This window comes from Saimiri boliviensis, chromosome 7 (genome assembly GCF_048565385.1).
Source record: "Saimiri boliviensis isolate mSaiBol1 chromosome 7, mSaiBol1.pri, whole genome shotgun sequence".
In the NCBI taxonomy this organism is placed as follows: domain Eukaryota; kingdom Metazoa; phylum Chordata; class Mammalia; order Primates; family Cebidae; genus Saimiri; species Saimiri boliviensis.
In genome coordinates, this window is record NC_133455.1 from 9,627,268 (window position 1) to 9,643,629 (window position 16,362).

The 16,362-nt window shown below is 43.8% G+C and overlaps 1 protein-coding gene across 12 annotated transcripts in view; it reads left to right on the top strand.

Moving 5' to 3' along the window:
• MPHOSPH9 (M-phase phosphoprotein 9) overlaps window positions 1–16,362 on the top strand; it is an 84,197-nt gene that overhangs the window by 15,406 nt on the left and 52,429 nt on the right. For 11 of the 12 annotated variants that reach the window (XM_074402093.1, XM_074402095.1, XM_074402094.1 and 8 more), the window contains 4 exons: window positions 3,194–3,317; window positions 5,742–5,804; window positions 9,282–9,372; window positions 12,580–12,686. In XM_074402093.1, the coding sequence (XP_074258194.1) occupies window positions 3,194–3,317; window positions 5,742–5,804; window positions 9,282–9,372; window positions 12,580–12,686 (385 nt within the window). The remainder of the gene's footprint in view (window positions 1–3,193; window positions 3,318–5,741; window positions 5,805–9,281; window positions 9,373–12,579; window positions 12,687–16,362) is intronic. The other variant, XM_039472088.2, reaches the window with a different exon arrangement.

Sequence of the window (16,362 nt, forward strand, 5' to 3'; positions counted from 1 at the left end):
TTTTGAGTAGAGACGGGGTTTTACCATATTGGCCAGGCTGATCTCAAACCCCTGATCTCGTGATTTGCCTGCCTCAGCCTCCCAAAGTGCCGGGATTACAGGCGTGAGCCACTGCACCCGGCCAAGACTACAAAACTCTTTTTTTTTTGAGATGGAGTTTCGCTCTTGTTACCCAGACTGGAGTGCAATGGCGCGATCTCGGCTCACCGCAACCTCCGCCTCCTGGGTTCAGGCAATTCTCCTGCCTCAGCCTCCTGAGTAGCTGGGATTACAGGCATGTGCCACCATGCCCAGCTAATTTTTTGTATTTTAGTAGAGACGGGGTTTCACCATGTTGATCAGGATGGTATCGATCTCTTGACCTTGTGATCCACCCGCCTCGGCCTCCCAAAGTGCTGGGATTACAGGCTTGAGCCACTGTGCCTGGCAACAAAACTCTTAAGGTGGGAAGCCTTGCCAGAAAATGGAAAAGATTTTTTTAGCAGACAGGACTGTATTATTAGTGGAAGGTTGTCACACATGTTCATGTAATTTGAACAGTTTTTTTTTTTTTTAAGGTAGGGGGTCTTGCTTTGTTGCCCAAGCTGATGTGCAGTGGTGCAATCATAGCTCACTGCAGCCTAGAATTCCTGGGCTCAAGAGATCCTCCCGAGTAGTTAGGACTGTGCTACTATGTCCAGCTGAAACTGAAAATTACATACAGGCTTACCCAATTTTATGTGTTTTTTTTGTTTGTTTTTTGAGTTGGAGTCTTGCTTTGTCTCCTGGGCTGGAGTGCAGTGGTGCAATCTCAGCTCACTGCAACCACTGCCTCCCTGGTTCAAGTGATTCTCCAGCCTTAAGTCTCCCGAGTAGCTGGGACTACAGGTGCCTACAACCACACCTGGCTAATTTTTGTATTTTTAGTGGAGACAGAGTTCCACTATGTTGGCCAGGCTGGTCTCTCTCCTGACCGTAGGTGATCTACCCAGCTCAGCCTCCCAAAAAGCTGGGATTACAGGTGTGAGCCATGGTGACTGGCCCCAGTTTTATGTTTTCTTTTGTCTAGTCTGTATTCTGCCAAATGTGTTTGTTTTTGTTTTGTTTTCAGATGGAGTCTTGTTCTGTCATTCAGGCTGGAGTGCAGTTGTGCATTCTTAGCTCATTGCAATCTCCACCTCCTGGGTTCAAGCAGTTCTTCCACCTCAGCCTCCTGAGTAGCTGGGACTGCAGGTGCATACCACTGTGCCTAGCTAATTTTTTTTGTTTTTAGTAGAGATGGGGTTTTGCCATGTTGGCCAGGCTGGTCTTGAACTCCTGACATCAGGTGATCTGCCCACCTGAGATTCCCAAAGTGCTGGAATTACAGACCTGAGCCACCTCGCCTGGCCTGAATGTTTTTTATGTGTAAAAGGAATTTTTTTTTTTTTTTAGACGGAGTTTCGCTCTTTGTTACCCAGGCTGGAGTGCAATGGCGCGATCTTGGCTCAACACAACCTCCGCCTCCTGGGTTCAGGCAATTCTCCTGCCTCAGCCTCCTGAGTAGCTGGGATTACAGGCACGTGCCACCATGCCCAGCTAATTTTTTGTATTTTTTTTTTTTTTTGAGATGGAGTTTTGCTCGTTACCCAGGCTGGAATGCAGTGGCGCGATCTCGGCTCACCGCAACCTCCGCCTCCTGGGTTCAGGCAATTCTCCTGCCTCGGCTTCCTGAGTAGCTGGGATTACAGGCATGTGCCACCATGCCCAGCTAATTTTTTTTATTTTTAGTAGAGCCGGGGTTTCACTATGTTGACCAGGATGGTCTTGATCTCTTGACCTCGTCATCCACCTGCCTCGGCCCCCAAAGTGCTGGGATTACAGGCATGAGCCACCGCACCCAGCAATTTTTTGTATTTTCAGTAGAGACGGGGTTTCACCGTGTTGACCAGGATGGTCTCATCTCTTGACCTTGTGATCCACCTGCCTTGGCCTCCCAAAGTGCTGGGATTACAGGCTTTAGCCACCGCACCCGGTCTGCAAGAAGAATTTTTATAAATGTAATGACATTTCATGACATAGGAGACTTTTTATAAACTGTGGCTTAATTTTTGTAAAACAAATAATCCTTAAAAATTGTCCTAATTTTTTAGTTTTGTATCTCTGAATTGTGTCACCTAAAGCAACACAAATCTTATCTACATTCAAGTATAATGATTGATTTGTGCCAACAAATATGCTCTCATTGTAGAGATATATTTAGCACATGGAAGGGCAAATGTGGTGGTTTTTGTTCTAGTATATGGCTACAGACTTTGTATAATACTAGTCACTGTTAGTCTTTTTGTTTACTTTGCCTTTGATAATAAATTGAAAAAAGTAATGTAGGTGAATTAATAAAAATTCATTATCTTACCACTATTAGAAAAAACAACTGGCTGGGCACAGTGGCTAATGCTTGTAATCCCAGCACTTGGGGAGGCTGAAGCAGGTGAATCACTTGAGCCCAGGAGTTTGAGGTCAGCCTGGGCAACATGGCAAGACCCTGTCTCTACAAAAAAAAAAAAAATATATATATATATATATATATGTATATATGTGTGTGTATGTATATATATATACATATACATACACACACATACATATAAATTAGCTGGGTGTGGTGGTTCCTGCCTGTGGTCCCAGCTACTCACGAGGCTGAGGTGGGAGGGTCACCTGAGCTGAGAAAGGTCAAGGCTGCAGTGAGCTGTGATTGCATTCTACCCTGAGTGACAGAGAGGATCTCCAAAAAAAAAAAAAAACTGGAAAGCATTTTCCACTGATACAGTATCTACTGGTAGCTTTATATGTGAAGTACAGTATTTGTGTGAAATCCAGTCTCTAAAGAAAGTAATGTTGGAGCCCAGCGTGATGGCTCATGCCTGTAATCACAGCACTTTGGGAGGCTGAGGTGGGCAGAGGTCAAGAGTTTGAGACCAGTCTGGCCAACATGGCAAAACCCCATCTCTGCTAAAAATACAAAGCTTAGCTCGGAGTGGTGGTGTGTCTGTAATCCCAGCTATTCGGGAGGCTGAAGCACAAGAATTGCTTGAACCTAGGAGATGGAGGTTGCAGTGAACTGAGATTGCACCACTGTACTCCAGCCTGGGTGACACAGCAAGACTCTGTCTCAAAAAAAAAAAAAACAACAAACAAACAAAACAGAAGATAATTTTGTTTTTCTCTTCTTAAATAGTAAATCTATAACATCATGGGCACAAAAACTGAAGCAGAACCAACCAAAGAGAGCACATGTAGAAGATGGAGGTTCAAGATCTAAACAAGGAAATGAGCAAAGCAAGAAGACACCAATTGAGAAAGTAGGTGACAAGTCACTTTCCCTGTGGGCTCCAATACTGATGATTACGTGGGTTTAGTACACACTCAGGAAAAAAATTATTGTGCCCTTTCTTTTGTATTGGTTTTTTTTTTTTTTTTTTTTTGAGACGGAGTTTTGCTCTTGTTACCCAGGCTGGAGTGCAATGGCGCGATCTCGGCTCACCACAACCTCCGCCTCCTGGGTTCAGGCAATTCTCCTGCCTCAGCCTCTTGAGTAGCTGGGATTACAGGCACACGCCACCATGCCCAGCTGATTTTTTGTATTTTTAGTAGAGACGGGGTTTCACCATGTCGACCAGGATGGTCCCGAACTCTCGACCTCTTGATCCACCCGCCTCGGCCTCCCAAAGTGCTGGGATTACAGGCTTGAGCCACCGCGCCCGGCTCTTTTGTATTGTTAATTTGTTCATTTATACATATTTTTTTTTCTTTTTTGAGATGGAGTTTCGTTCTTGTGGCCCAGGCTGGAGTGTAATGGCTCACTTCAGCCTCTGCCTCCCAGGTTCAAAGCGATTCTCCTGCCTCATCCTTCTGAGTAGCTGGGATTACAGGCATCTGCCACCATGCCCAGCTAATTTTTTTATTTTTAATAGAGATGGAGTTTCACCATGTTGGCCAGGCTGGTCTTGAACTTGTGACCTCAGGTGATCCACCCACTGCAGCCTCCCAAAGTGCTGGGATTACAGGCATGAGCCACTGCTCCTGGCCCATTTATACATCTTTCTTTTGGTGTTTCAGAGGATTAGAAATCATTGCTGTAAATGTTGCTTTAGTAGACTGGAAATCTAAGCTAATAAAGGATAAAATATTATTAAAATGAATCATTTCCAAAGGTCCTATTTCTCTCTGTGCTGCAAATGTTTACATTTAGCCAGAGAGTAATCCATTTAATTGTTTAAAACAAACTTTCAAATAATTTGTACTACTATTAAGTTATAAGAAGTAATACTGTAATTTTTTTTTTTTTTTGAGACAGAGTTTCGCTCTTGTTACCCAGGTTGGAGTGCAATGATGCGATCTCGGCTCACTGCAACTTGCGCCTCCTGGGTTCAGGCAATTCTCCTGCCTCAGCCTCCTGAGTAGCTGGGATTACAGGCACACGCCACCATGCCCAGTTAATTTTTTGTATTTTTAGTAGAGATGGGGTTTCACTCTCTTGGCCAGGATGGTCTCAATCTCTTGACCTCGTTATCCACCCACCTCCATCTCCCAAAGTGGTGGGATTACAGGCGTGAGCCACCGCACCCGGCCTACTGTAATCTTAAAGTTGAATACTTTAAGATGCCTTTATGAAATTTGGACAGTTCTGAATTTATAATCGAAATTTTGAGAGATTAAATGTTGAAATTCTGTATACCCCTTTTGCTAACCTAACAGCTACTTTAATTAAAATATTATAGATATTGAATACGGTTTTTAAAAAATTATTTACACTTCAGTTTCAGATAATTAAGATCTAATTTTTTTTTTTTTTTTTTTTAAATTTTTGAGACAGAGTCTCACTCTGTCGCTCAGGCTGGAGTGCAATGGCGTGATCTCTGGTCACTGCAATCTCTGCTACCTGGGTTCAAGTGATTCTTCTGTCTAAGCCTCTCAAGTAGCTGGGAATAAGTGCCTGCCACCACACCGGCTAATTTTTGAAGTTTTAGTAGAGATGGGGTTTCACCATCTTGGCCGGGCTATTTTTTTTTTTTTTTTTTCAGAGATGGAGTATTGCTCTGTTGCCCAGGCTGGTTTGCAGTGGCATGATCTCAGCTCATTCCAATCTCCATTTCCTGGCGCGATTCTCCTGCCTCAGCCTCCCAAGTAGCTGGAACTACAGGTGTGTGCCACCATACCAGGCTTATTTTTGTATTTTTAGTGGAGATGGGATTTTGCCATGTTGGTTAGGCTAGTCTTGAACTCCTGACCTCAAGTGATCTCCCCACTTCAGCCTCTCACCCCAAGTGCCTGGATTATAGGCATAAGCCACTGTGCCTGGCCAAAAAAAAAATATTTTTAAACATACTTTTGTAGAAACAGGGTCTCACTATGTTGCCAAGGGTGGTCTCAAACTCCTGGCTTCAAGTGATCCTCTTGCCTTGGCCTCCCAGAATGCTGAGATTACAATGCAGGAGCCACTCTGCCCAGCTAGATAATTTTTATATTCCTGTATAGCCCTTATTGGTCTAAATTTGTTGCAGAATAGCATTATTTTAGTATAATACATTGAAATTGCAAAATCAGGTTCCTCTACAAACCAAATACTTTTAGAAACTGGCCATGTTTTATCATCCTGAACATAGTCTTTCTGTCATTCTATGAGAAAGAGCTGTTTAAGAGATCATAAGAAGATAGTCCTTCAGCTTTCATAAGGCATTACTTCTCTTACAACAAATTTTCTTTCTTCAATTTGTGGTATTTAGGCTTCCTGTTATCACCATTCTTTGCACTTCTTCAGATTTGTGTTGAAGAGGAGAGAAGTGAAGGTAAACGAAGTTCTGTGAACCGCAAAGGCTTCTGTGGCCTAGGAAAGCCCTTTATCATTGTGTTACTAGTTTTATTCTAGAAAAGCCCTTAGTACTATATTGGTAGCTCTAGAAAAGCCATTCAATACAGTGTTGTTAGTTTTTTTGTTTGTTTTGTTTTGTTTTTTGAGACAGAGTTTTTCTCTGTCACCCAGGCTGGAGTGCAGTGGCTCAATCTCCGCTCACTGCAACCTTTGCCTCCTGGGTTCAAGTGATTCTCCAGGTTCAAGCAATTCTCCTGCCTCAGCCTCCTGAGTAGCTGGGATTAGAGGCATGCGCCACCATGCCCGATTAATTTTTTTTGTATTTTTAGTAGAGATGGAGTTTTATCATGTTGGCCAGGCTGGTCTCTAACTCCTGACCTCAGGTGATCCGCCCGCCTCAGCCTCCCAAAGTGCTGGGATTACAGTTGTGAGCCACCTGTTAGTTCTGTTCTAGAAAATCCATTTAGTACTGTGTTCGTTCTGTTTTAGAGAAGTCATTTAGTACTGTGTTGGTAGTTCTATTTTAGAAAAGCCCTTTAGTTTAGTACTGTGTTGATACTTCTATTCTTTTGACTCTCTGTGCAATTGAAGATGGTATATCCTTTCTTGGTATGATAGCAGAAAAACATTTGGAGACTGGGTAAAAATTGCTTTTTCTCATTGGGATTGGCATAAAGAGAGAATGTTTTCATACACAGTAGTTTCTTTTGTTCTGTTTTTACCAAGATGACAGCTCTTTTTGTACAGACTTCCACTTCTAGTAAACTTTGGGCTTGTGGTTATGTACTCAGTGGGTTTGCTGGTTTTCTTGCTGTCCTTTGTGACTGTAGCTCAGTATATGCCATGTAGCCCCATGGTGCTGCCTTTGCTGCACAGTAGACTCACCTGAGGAGATTTAAAAGTCTACTACATCTGGTTTCCAAGCCCAGGTGCAGACCTGTGTATTGAGACTTTTAATCAGGTGATGCTGATGTGCAGTAGACTCTAGGAGCCGCTGGTCAATTAGGGCAACACTTAATTTTCCTTCTCTGTTCAGTGGAGAATCAGACCAGCTGCCCATGGTCTGGCCTTGCCTGAGAAGTGCCCTTCTGGTAGCATCTTCTCCATCTTGTGATTATAGGGCAGAAAGTGGAGGTTGTGAGGAGGCAGTGATTCCCTCTGAGTCTTTATTTGATCATCCCCTGGACAAGTTTTAGTTTTCCTTTTCTTGGGTAATTGAAATATTTGGTACTAAATCACTAGGGAAAAACAAGTTTCTTTGATATTTCTGAGCCCTAAATGATTTTGAGCTCATGGTGGTTGATCATTGATGGTGTCTCCCCTGAAATGCATTTCTTACTTGCGTGATTCTGGATTCAGAAAGGTTAGAACTTTCCTTTTTATTTAGTCTTTTTTCTTCTCTTACTGGTTTCAGTTTCAGTCTAAAGCAGAGAATGCTTGTTATCAGGATTATCTTCTGATCCAATTTTCTTTTTATACAATGGTAGTTTATTTTGTGTAAATAGCAGCTTTGAAGTAATTTTGAAGTTGCATGCTGTTTAGCAAAAGTGTTTTCCAGGGCTTGAGTTGCTCTTTGTTTTCTTGGTCCTTTGTCTTGGACAGACTCTCCCTTTTCACAGGCCAAGGGGCTTCCGTGGTGATTTTTCAGATGAGCTAATAGATGGTTACTAAAACTCATTAAGGTCCTTGTGCTATGCTTAGGCTGGCTTCTTGGGCTAAGATGGTTTATATTTAGAAGGGCTTTTCATTGCATCCTACTTTTATTTTTCATTAAAAGCTGGGCCTGTTTTCTTTAGTGGATGCCTTGTTTGCCCAGAAGAGTGCAGCAGGCAGCTCTGTCAGGTAAGCCCCTGCCAGCCCACTGTGTGTGTGCCGCAGCCGAGTGCGCTGAATTTACACCTCAGAATCCAGATGAGGACAAAATATTTTACTTGGGATTATTTGACTTGGACTTTTCCAGTCACCTTCTCCTTGTCTTAAGTACTGAGACAAATTCAAACAGGGAGGAGTTAGTTTTATAAGAGACAAAAGATGACTTTGGAATTTGTTTCTTGATGAGAAAGAAAATAAGTGGTGTGCCTTATAAGGTTGATGGGTTAATCCCCCTTCTTGGTAGGTAGTATTATCTCAGTGAGCTTTTACTTTGGCAGTGGGTTCATGGATGGTTACATACTCTTTACAGGAATTGAAAGTTTGATCTAATAAGAAAAATTGATAGAAATATTCTCATTGCATATCTCTGTTTGGAAACACACATTTCTTCTGACAGTGCCAGAGATGTTGTAAGGAGAGATTTGCTCAGAATTTTTACTAGAATTAGTAAGCAGCGACTAGTAAACAATTGTTTGTATATAGGAAGTAGTCTACTTAAGGTTCATATTATTGACTTATGGTTTCTAAAGTTAGTCTGATTTATTGTAATTATAATGATAAAAATGAATTGTTAGAGCTTTTACATTAATTTTTATATTAATGGCCGGGCGCGGTGGCTCAAGCCTGTAATCCCAGCACTTTGGGAGGCCGAGGCGGGTGGATCACGAGGTCGAAAGATCGAGACCATCCTGGTCAACATGGTGAAACCCCGTCTCTACTAAAAATACAAAAAATTAGCTGGGCATGGTGGCGCGTGCCTGTAATCCCAGCTACTCAGGAGGCTGAGGCAGGAGAATTGCCTGAACCCAGGAGGCGGAGGTTGCGGTGAGCCAAGATCGCGCCATTGCACTCCAGCCTGGGTAACGAGAGCGAAACTCCATCTCAAAAAAAAAAAAATAAAAAATAAAAAATTTTTATATTAATGACTTTAATTTTAGGCACCTGAAATTCATTTTGGAATTAAATGGCAAATACATTTTAGGTCTGAACTCACGAAATAATACCTGCCCCCATTTTTCTTCCAGCTCTACAGAGAACAGAAATAAACTTTTATAAATTACACAGGCAAAAAAAAAAAAAAAAATTCAACAGTGAATATTTGACAGTGAATTCCTCTCAGCATTCTTGTAACCATGGGGAAACCAGGCTTTTTTTTTTTTTTTTTTTTTGAAACAGGCTCTGTCGCTCAGGCTAGAGTGCAGTAGCAAGATCTCGGCTCACTGCAACCTCCCCCTCCCGGGTTTCAAGCGATTCTCCTGCCTCAGCCTCCTGAGTAGCTGTGATTATAGGCACGCACCATCGCACCCAGCTAAGTTTTGTATTTTTAGCAGAGATAGAATTGTGTCATCTTGGACAGGCTGTTCTGGAACTCCTCACCTTGTGATCCACCCGCCTTGGCCTCCCAAAGTGCTGGGGTTACAGGTGTGAGCCACTGCGACCGGCCCCAGCGCCTGGCCCAGGTTTTTTTGTGAACCCTCTGAAGGTTTCTCTACACCTGGTTTGATGCTGGCTCTCATTCCTTGAGTCAGCAGTTTGTGTCTAATGACTTTTAGCTGTCAACCAGTGGTTTTCTTTCTTGTAGTCTGATTTTGCTGCTGCTACACATCCTCCTGCTTTTTACCTCAGTAAACCGGATGAAACTCCAAATGCTTGGATGTCTGATTCAGGAACAGGTATGATACTCAAGTCTTTATTTTTTTTAACCTGAACTACACTCAGAGGAAGGTACCTAGATTTGGAGAGTTATTTTTAAAAAACAACTTGCCTGCATTTCTCCTTATAGGATGATGCTATATAGTATGGTTTTGTTAATTTATGATATGTTGTGGTGTTCCTCCGGTAGCACCCTTACCTTTGTTTGTTTTGTTTTTTGAGACAGGGTCTCACTCTATCGCCCAGGCTGGGGTGCAGTGGTGCGATCATGGCTCACTGCAGCCTTAACCTCCCAGGCTCACTTGATCCTCCCACCTCAGCTTCCCAAGAATAGTTGGGAACTATTCTTGGGAATAGTTCCCACGGGGACTAGCGCCACCGTGCCTGGCTAATTCTTGTATTTTTTTGTAGAGACAGGGTTTCGCCATGTTGCTCCAGCTGATCTTGAACTCCTGGGCTCAAGCAATCCACCTGCCTCAGTTTCTCAAAGTGCTTCAGCCATCACGCCTAGCCACGTTTCTTTCTTGTCTAATTTGTGTTATAAGATCTGTACAGAGAATGAAGAAGTACTTTTGCAATTATTTCGAACAGCTGTAAAAATAGTTAACCTTTTTCAGGTAGTCCAAAATGAATTAAATTCAAAACCTCTGAGCCATTCTTTATACCCTATTGTGAGTTTATTCAAGTCTTAATGACTTTATATACAGACTGTTTCATATCCCACATCCAATTCATCAGGATAAATTAGCTTTGCCTTATAAAACTTTCTTTTTCCCCTCTGAGATGGTGTCTCGCCCTGTTTCCAGGCTAGAGTGCAGTGGCGTGATCTCGGTTCATTGCAGTCTCTGTCTCCTAGGTTCAAGTGATTCTCCTGCCTCAGCCACCTGAGTAGCTGGGACTATTGGCACACACCACCACACCTGGCTAATTTTTTGTATTTTAGTAGAGATGAGATTTTACCATGTTGGCCAGAATGGTCTTGATCTCCTGACCTTGTGATCCACCTGCGTCAGCCTCCCGAAGTGCTGGGATTACCACCGTGCCCGGCCACCTTATAAAACTTTCTAGATCCCCACAACTTCTAAAAAACAACAACAGGCCGGGCACGGTGGCTCAAGCCTGTAATCCCAGCACTTTGGGAGGCCGAGGCGGGTGGATCACGAGGTCAAGAGATTGAGACCATCCTGGTCAACACGGTGAAACCCCGTCTCTACTAAAAATACAAAAAAACATTAGCTGGGCATGGTGGCGCGTGCCTGTAATCCCAGCTACTCAGGAGGCTGAGGCAGGAGAATTGCCTGAACCCAGGAGGCGGAGGTTGCGGTGAGCCGAGATCGCGCCATTGCACTCCAGCCTGAGTAACAAGAGCGAAACTCCGTCTCAAAAAACAACAACAACAACAACAACAACAACAACAACAAACAAAAAAATAAATTGTATATTTTAAAATATATTTTAAGGCCAGGACTGGTAGCTCACACCTGTAATCCTTGCACTTTGGGAGGCTGAAAAGGGTGGATTGCTTGAGCTCAGGAGCTCAAGACTCGTCTGGGCAACATGGCAAAGCCCTGTCTCTACTTAAAATACAAAAAATTTAGAGGGCTTGGTGGTATGTGCCTGTAGTCCCAGTTTCTTGCAGGGCTAAGGCAGGAGGAGGATGGCTTGAACCCAGAAGGTCGAGACTCCAGTGAGCTGGGCTAGGCACAGTGGCTCATGCCTGTAATTCTAGAGCTTTGGGATGCCAAGGGGGGCGGATCACTTGGGTTTGGAATTCCAGACCAGCCCAGCCAACATGATGAAACCCTGTCTCTACTAAAAATATAAAACTTAGCTGGGTGTGGTGGTACGTGCCTATAACCCTAGCTACTCAGGAGGTTGAGGCAGAAGAATCACTTGAACCTGGGAGGCGGAGTTTGCAGTGAGCTGAGATCATGCCATTGCACTCCAGCCTGGGTAACAGAGTGAGACACTGTCTCAGAAAAAAGAAAAAGACTACAATGAGCTGAGATGGTACCACTGTACTCCAGCCTGGGTGACAAAGTGAGAACCTGTCTCAAATAAAAAAATATATATATTTTAATTAATTAATTTTTTTCCAAGACGAAGTCTTACTCTGTCGCCCAGGTTGGAGTACAGTGGCGTGATCTTGCCTCACTGCAACTTCTGCCTACTGGGTTCAAGTGATTCTCCTGCCTCAGCCTCCCGAGTAGCTGGGATTACAGGTGTGCCACCATGCCCAGCTAATTTTTGTATTTTTAGTAGAGATGGGGTTTCACCATGTTGGCCAGGCTGGTCTTGAACTCCTGACCTCATGAGCTGCCTGCGTCAGACTCCCAAAGTGCTGGGATTACAGGCATGAGCCACCGTGCCCAGCCTATTTTTTTGGGTGGGGGGAGGGCAGTGTCTGACTCATCACCCAGGCTGGAGTACAGCAGTGGCATCTTAGTTCACTGCAACCTCTGTCTCCTGGGTTTGAGCAATTCTCATGCCTCAGCCTCCTAAGTAGGTGGAATTAGAGGTGTGTGCTACCACAGTTGGCTAATTTTTGGATTTTTTTTTTTTTTTTGAGACGGAGTCTCACTCTGTCACCTATGCTGGAGTGCAATGGCGCAATCCCAGCTCACTGCAACCTTCACCTCCCAGGTTCTAGCAATTCTCCTGCCTCAGCCTCCTGAGTAGATGGGATTACAAGTGGGCGCCACCCACACCTGGCTAATTTTGAATTTTTAGTAGAGACACGGTTTCATCCTGTTGGTCAGGCTGGTCTCAAACTCCTGACCTTGTAATCTGCCCACCTCAGCCTCCCAAAGTGCTGGGATTACAGGTGTGAGCCACCGCGCCTGACCAATTTTTAGATTTTTAGTATGGACAGGGTTTCACCATGTTGGCCAGGCTGGTCTCAAATTCCTGATGTTAGGTAATCCGCCTGCTTCTGTCTCCCAAAGTGCTGGGATTACAGGTGTGAACCACCATGCCCTGCCAAAAACATGTGTTTTAAATTGTACCAACTCATCTTGACTTTTTATATTTCAGTTTTAAACATTTGCATCCAGTTAGGACACTTACATAATAAGGAGTTTGGATAACTTTTTTATCAAAATTCAAATTACTGTAACCCAAAATTAGTTTCTTTCCATATTTAATTTCATTTAGGTAGAAATAAGTTATTCTATAAAGCATTTTTGTTTTTTCCTCACTCTTTTCCATTCTGTGTTTGTGCACATCAGGATTGACTTACTGGAAACTAGAGGAAAAGGATACATACCACTCTTTGCCTGAAACTTTAGAGAAGACATTTGTATCATTGTTTTCCACAGATGTGTCACCAAACCAGGTAATTTAAAAACACAGTGTTAGTGGGGCACGGTGGCTCATGCGTGTAATCCCAGCACTTTGGGAGGCCAAGGCAGGTGGATCACGAGGTCAAGAGATTGAGACCATCCTGGTCAACATGGTGAAACCCCGTCTCTACTGAAAATACGAAAGATTAGCTGGGCATGGTGGCGCGTGCCTGTAATCCCAGCTCCTCAGGAGGCTGAGACAGGAGAATTGCCTGAACCCGGGAGGCGGAGGTTGCAGTGAGCCAAGATCGCACCATTGCACTCCAGCCTGGGCAACAAGAGCGAAACTCCGTCTCAAAAAAACAAAACAAAATACAGCAAACTAAGTTGCTCATAACTATGCTACAAATGGATCATGTAACAAATGAAAACGAATGGAGGTATAATGAATGAGAAATCAACACCTGGGAAAAGGGAAAGAAATCTGAGGACCTATTGCATATAAAATAGTAGGCGCAATCCATTTAATTTCGCAAAACACTAACCAGCATTTTTTTTTTCCTTTTTGAGATAGGGTCTCACTCTGTCCCCCAGACTGGAGTACAATGGTGTGACCTCCAGGGCTCAAGTGATCCTCTCACCTCAGCCTCCCAAAGTACTAGGGTTATATTTGTAAGCTACCAACCCCCAGCCCAAACCAGACAGAATTTTTTAAAAGTGAAATTTTTAATTCTACTTTTTTGTTGTTGTTGCTGAGACAGAGTCTCACTCTGTCACCCAGGCTAGAGTGCTGTAGCGCAATCTTGGCTTGCTGCAGTCTCCACCTCCCGGGTTCAAGTGATTCTCCTGCCTCATCCTCCTGAGAAGCTGGGATTACAAGTCCATGCCACCACACCCAGCTAATTTTTATATTTTTAGTAGAGACTGCATTTTGCCATATTGGCCAAGCTGGTCTCAAACTCCCAACCTCCCAAAGTGCTGGGATTACAGAGGTGAGCCACTGCGCTGAGCCGTGTTTTCTTTTTTTTTGAGATGGAGTCTTGCTCTTTTGCCAGGCTAGGGTGCAGTGGTGTGTTCTTGGCTCATTGCAACCTCCACCTCCTGGGTTCAAGTGATTCTCCTGCCTCAGGCTCCCAAGTAGCTGGGACTACAGGCACCTACCATCATGCCTGGCTAATTTTTGTATTTTTTGTAGAGATGGGGTTTCATCATGTTGGCCAGGCTGGTCTTGAATTTCTGACCTCAGGGGATCTGTCCACCTTGGCCTCCCAAAGTGCTGGGATTACAGGTGTGAGCCACTGGGCCTGTCCTTCACTTTTATATTTTGATCAGGCAATGAGAGAGTAAATGGGGAAAAGGAGAGATACTATTAAATTAACCAAGAGACATAAAAATGAATGACATGTACAGACAGACGGGACAATGTACCTGTAAGCATCAGAGTTTCAGAGAGTGACAGAAACCAATGTTCCATACTTCATAAAAGGAACAAAAAGACACAGGTCAACACAGAGAAATGAAGTCTGAGGGAGGTAAGATTATAGGGGCGCATGGCAGGCTTAGTAGGCTTTGCAGCTGCAGGGCTCAGAATATTACCCCCTCTTGAACATCAGTAAGTGAATACTGCATTTGTTGAACACTGCATTCTGTTGACTCTAAGGTATTGTCAACTTTAATGCATCCTATTTCATGTTCTACCAAAAAAAAATTTATAAATTAGACTGATATAATGCTTTTTTGCCACTTTAGAATTTATATTTTGTTCTTACAGAAAATCTTTAGGCTTAAACATAGGTTTTATTATATATTGATAACTTTTTTTAATAGAGATGGGGTTTTTGCTAAGTTGCCTAGGCTGGTCTCAAACTTCTGGGCTCAAGTGGTTCCCCTGCCTTGGTCTCCCAAAGTGCTGAGATTACAGGTATGAGCCGCTGTGCCTGGTCTATTATATAACTCTTACACATACTTTAAAAAGGAAAACATCAGTGAAATAGAAGTGGCTAAAATTATTTCCTTCTCACAGGGTTATACTTCTCTTTCTCTCTCTCTCTCTTTTTTTTTTTTTGAGACGGAGTTTGCTCTTGTTACCCAGGCTGGAGTGCAATGGCGCGATCTCGGCTCACTGCAACCTCCGTCTCCTGGGTTCAGGAAATTCTCCTGCCTCAGCCTCCTGAGTAGCTGGAATTACAGGCACGCGCCACCACACCCAGCTAGTTTTTTTTTTGTATTTTTAGTAGAGACGGGGTTTCACCATGTTGACCAGGATGGTCTCGATCTCTTGACCTCGTGATCCACCCGCCTCGGCCTCCCAAAGTGCTAGGATTACAGGCTTGAGCCACCGCGCCCGGCCTCTTTTTTTTTTTTTTTTTTTTTGAGGTGGAGTATCTCTCTGTTGCCAGGCTGGAGTGCAATGGCGTGATCTTGGCTCACTACAACCTGACTCTCTGGTTCAAGCCATTCTTCTGCCTTGGCCTCCCAGTTAGCTAGGATTACAGGCATGCACCACCATGCTCAGCTAATTCTTGTATTTTTAGTAAAGATGGGGTTTCACCATTTTGGCCAGGGTGGCCTCAGTCTTCTGCCCTCATGATTCACCAGCCTTGGCCTCCTAAAGTGCTGGGATTATAAGCGTGAGCCACTGTGCCCAGCCATTTATCTCTCTCTCTCTCTCTCTCTTTTTTTTTTTTCCCTTGAGACAGGGTCTTTCTCTGTTGCCCAGTTCGAGTATTTAGCAGCTTAATCATAAATCACTGTAGACTCGACCTCCTGGGCTTAAGTGATCCTCTTGTCTCATCCTCCTGAGTAGCTGGGACTATAGTCATGTGCAAGGACACCTGGCTCTTTTTTTAATGTTTTTTAGTAGAGATAAGGTTGCCCAGGCTGGTCTCTCGAACTCATGGATTCCAGCAATCCTCCTGCTTCAGCCTCCCAAAGTCCTGGGATTATAAACATGAACTACTATGTCTGGCCACTCACTCTTTTCACCTTGGCGTTAGCTTCTGTGTTTTCCCACCTTATCTTCCTCCAGGTTACCAACAGCATTGGTGATTCAGCATTTAAAAAAAAAAAAATTTTGTTTTTGTAATTTTTTTTTTTTAAAGAGACAGGGTTTCTTCATGTTGGCCAGGCTGGTCTCAAACTCCTGACCTCAGGTGATCCACCCGCCTCAGCCTCCTAAAGTGCTGGGATTACAGGCATGAGCCACCGTGCCCCGCCATGCGTTTCTTTAAAAAGAATGGAAAGGCCTTTCTGCTTTGTACCTGGCTTAGTAGTGTGTAGAACTATCCTGCTTTGGACTTCCATGTGGAAAATGTTGCTAAACGTGTCTGATTCACCCTTCTCTTAGATACTGGTCTTCAGGAGTTTCATTGTAGTGTCTAGGTTTGTCTTCTAAGCTGCTGACACCTCTTTGGCTAATTTTGTTGGTTTTGAGCAGGCGTCCTCAAACTACGGCCCACAGGCCGCATGCGGCCCCCTGAGGCCATTTATCTGGCCCCCTGCCGCACTTCAGGAAGGGGCACCTCTTTCTTTTTTTTTTTTGAGACAGAGTTTCACTCTTGTTACCCAGGCTAGAGTGCAATGGCGTTATCTCGGCTCACCGCAACCTCTGCCTCCTGGGTTCAGGCAATTCTCCTGCCTCAGCCTCCCGAGTAGCTGGGATTACAGGCACGTGCCACCATGCCCAGCTAACTTTTTGTATTTTTAGTAGAGACGAGGTTTCACCATGTT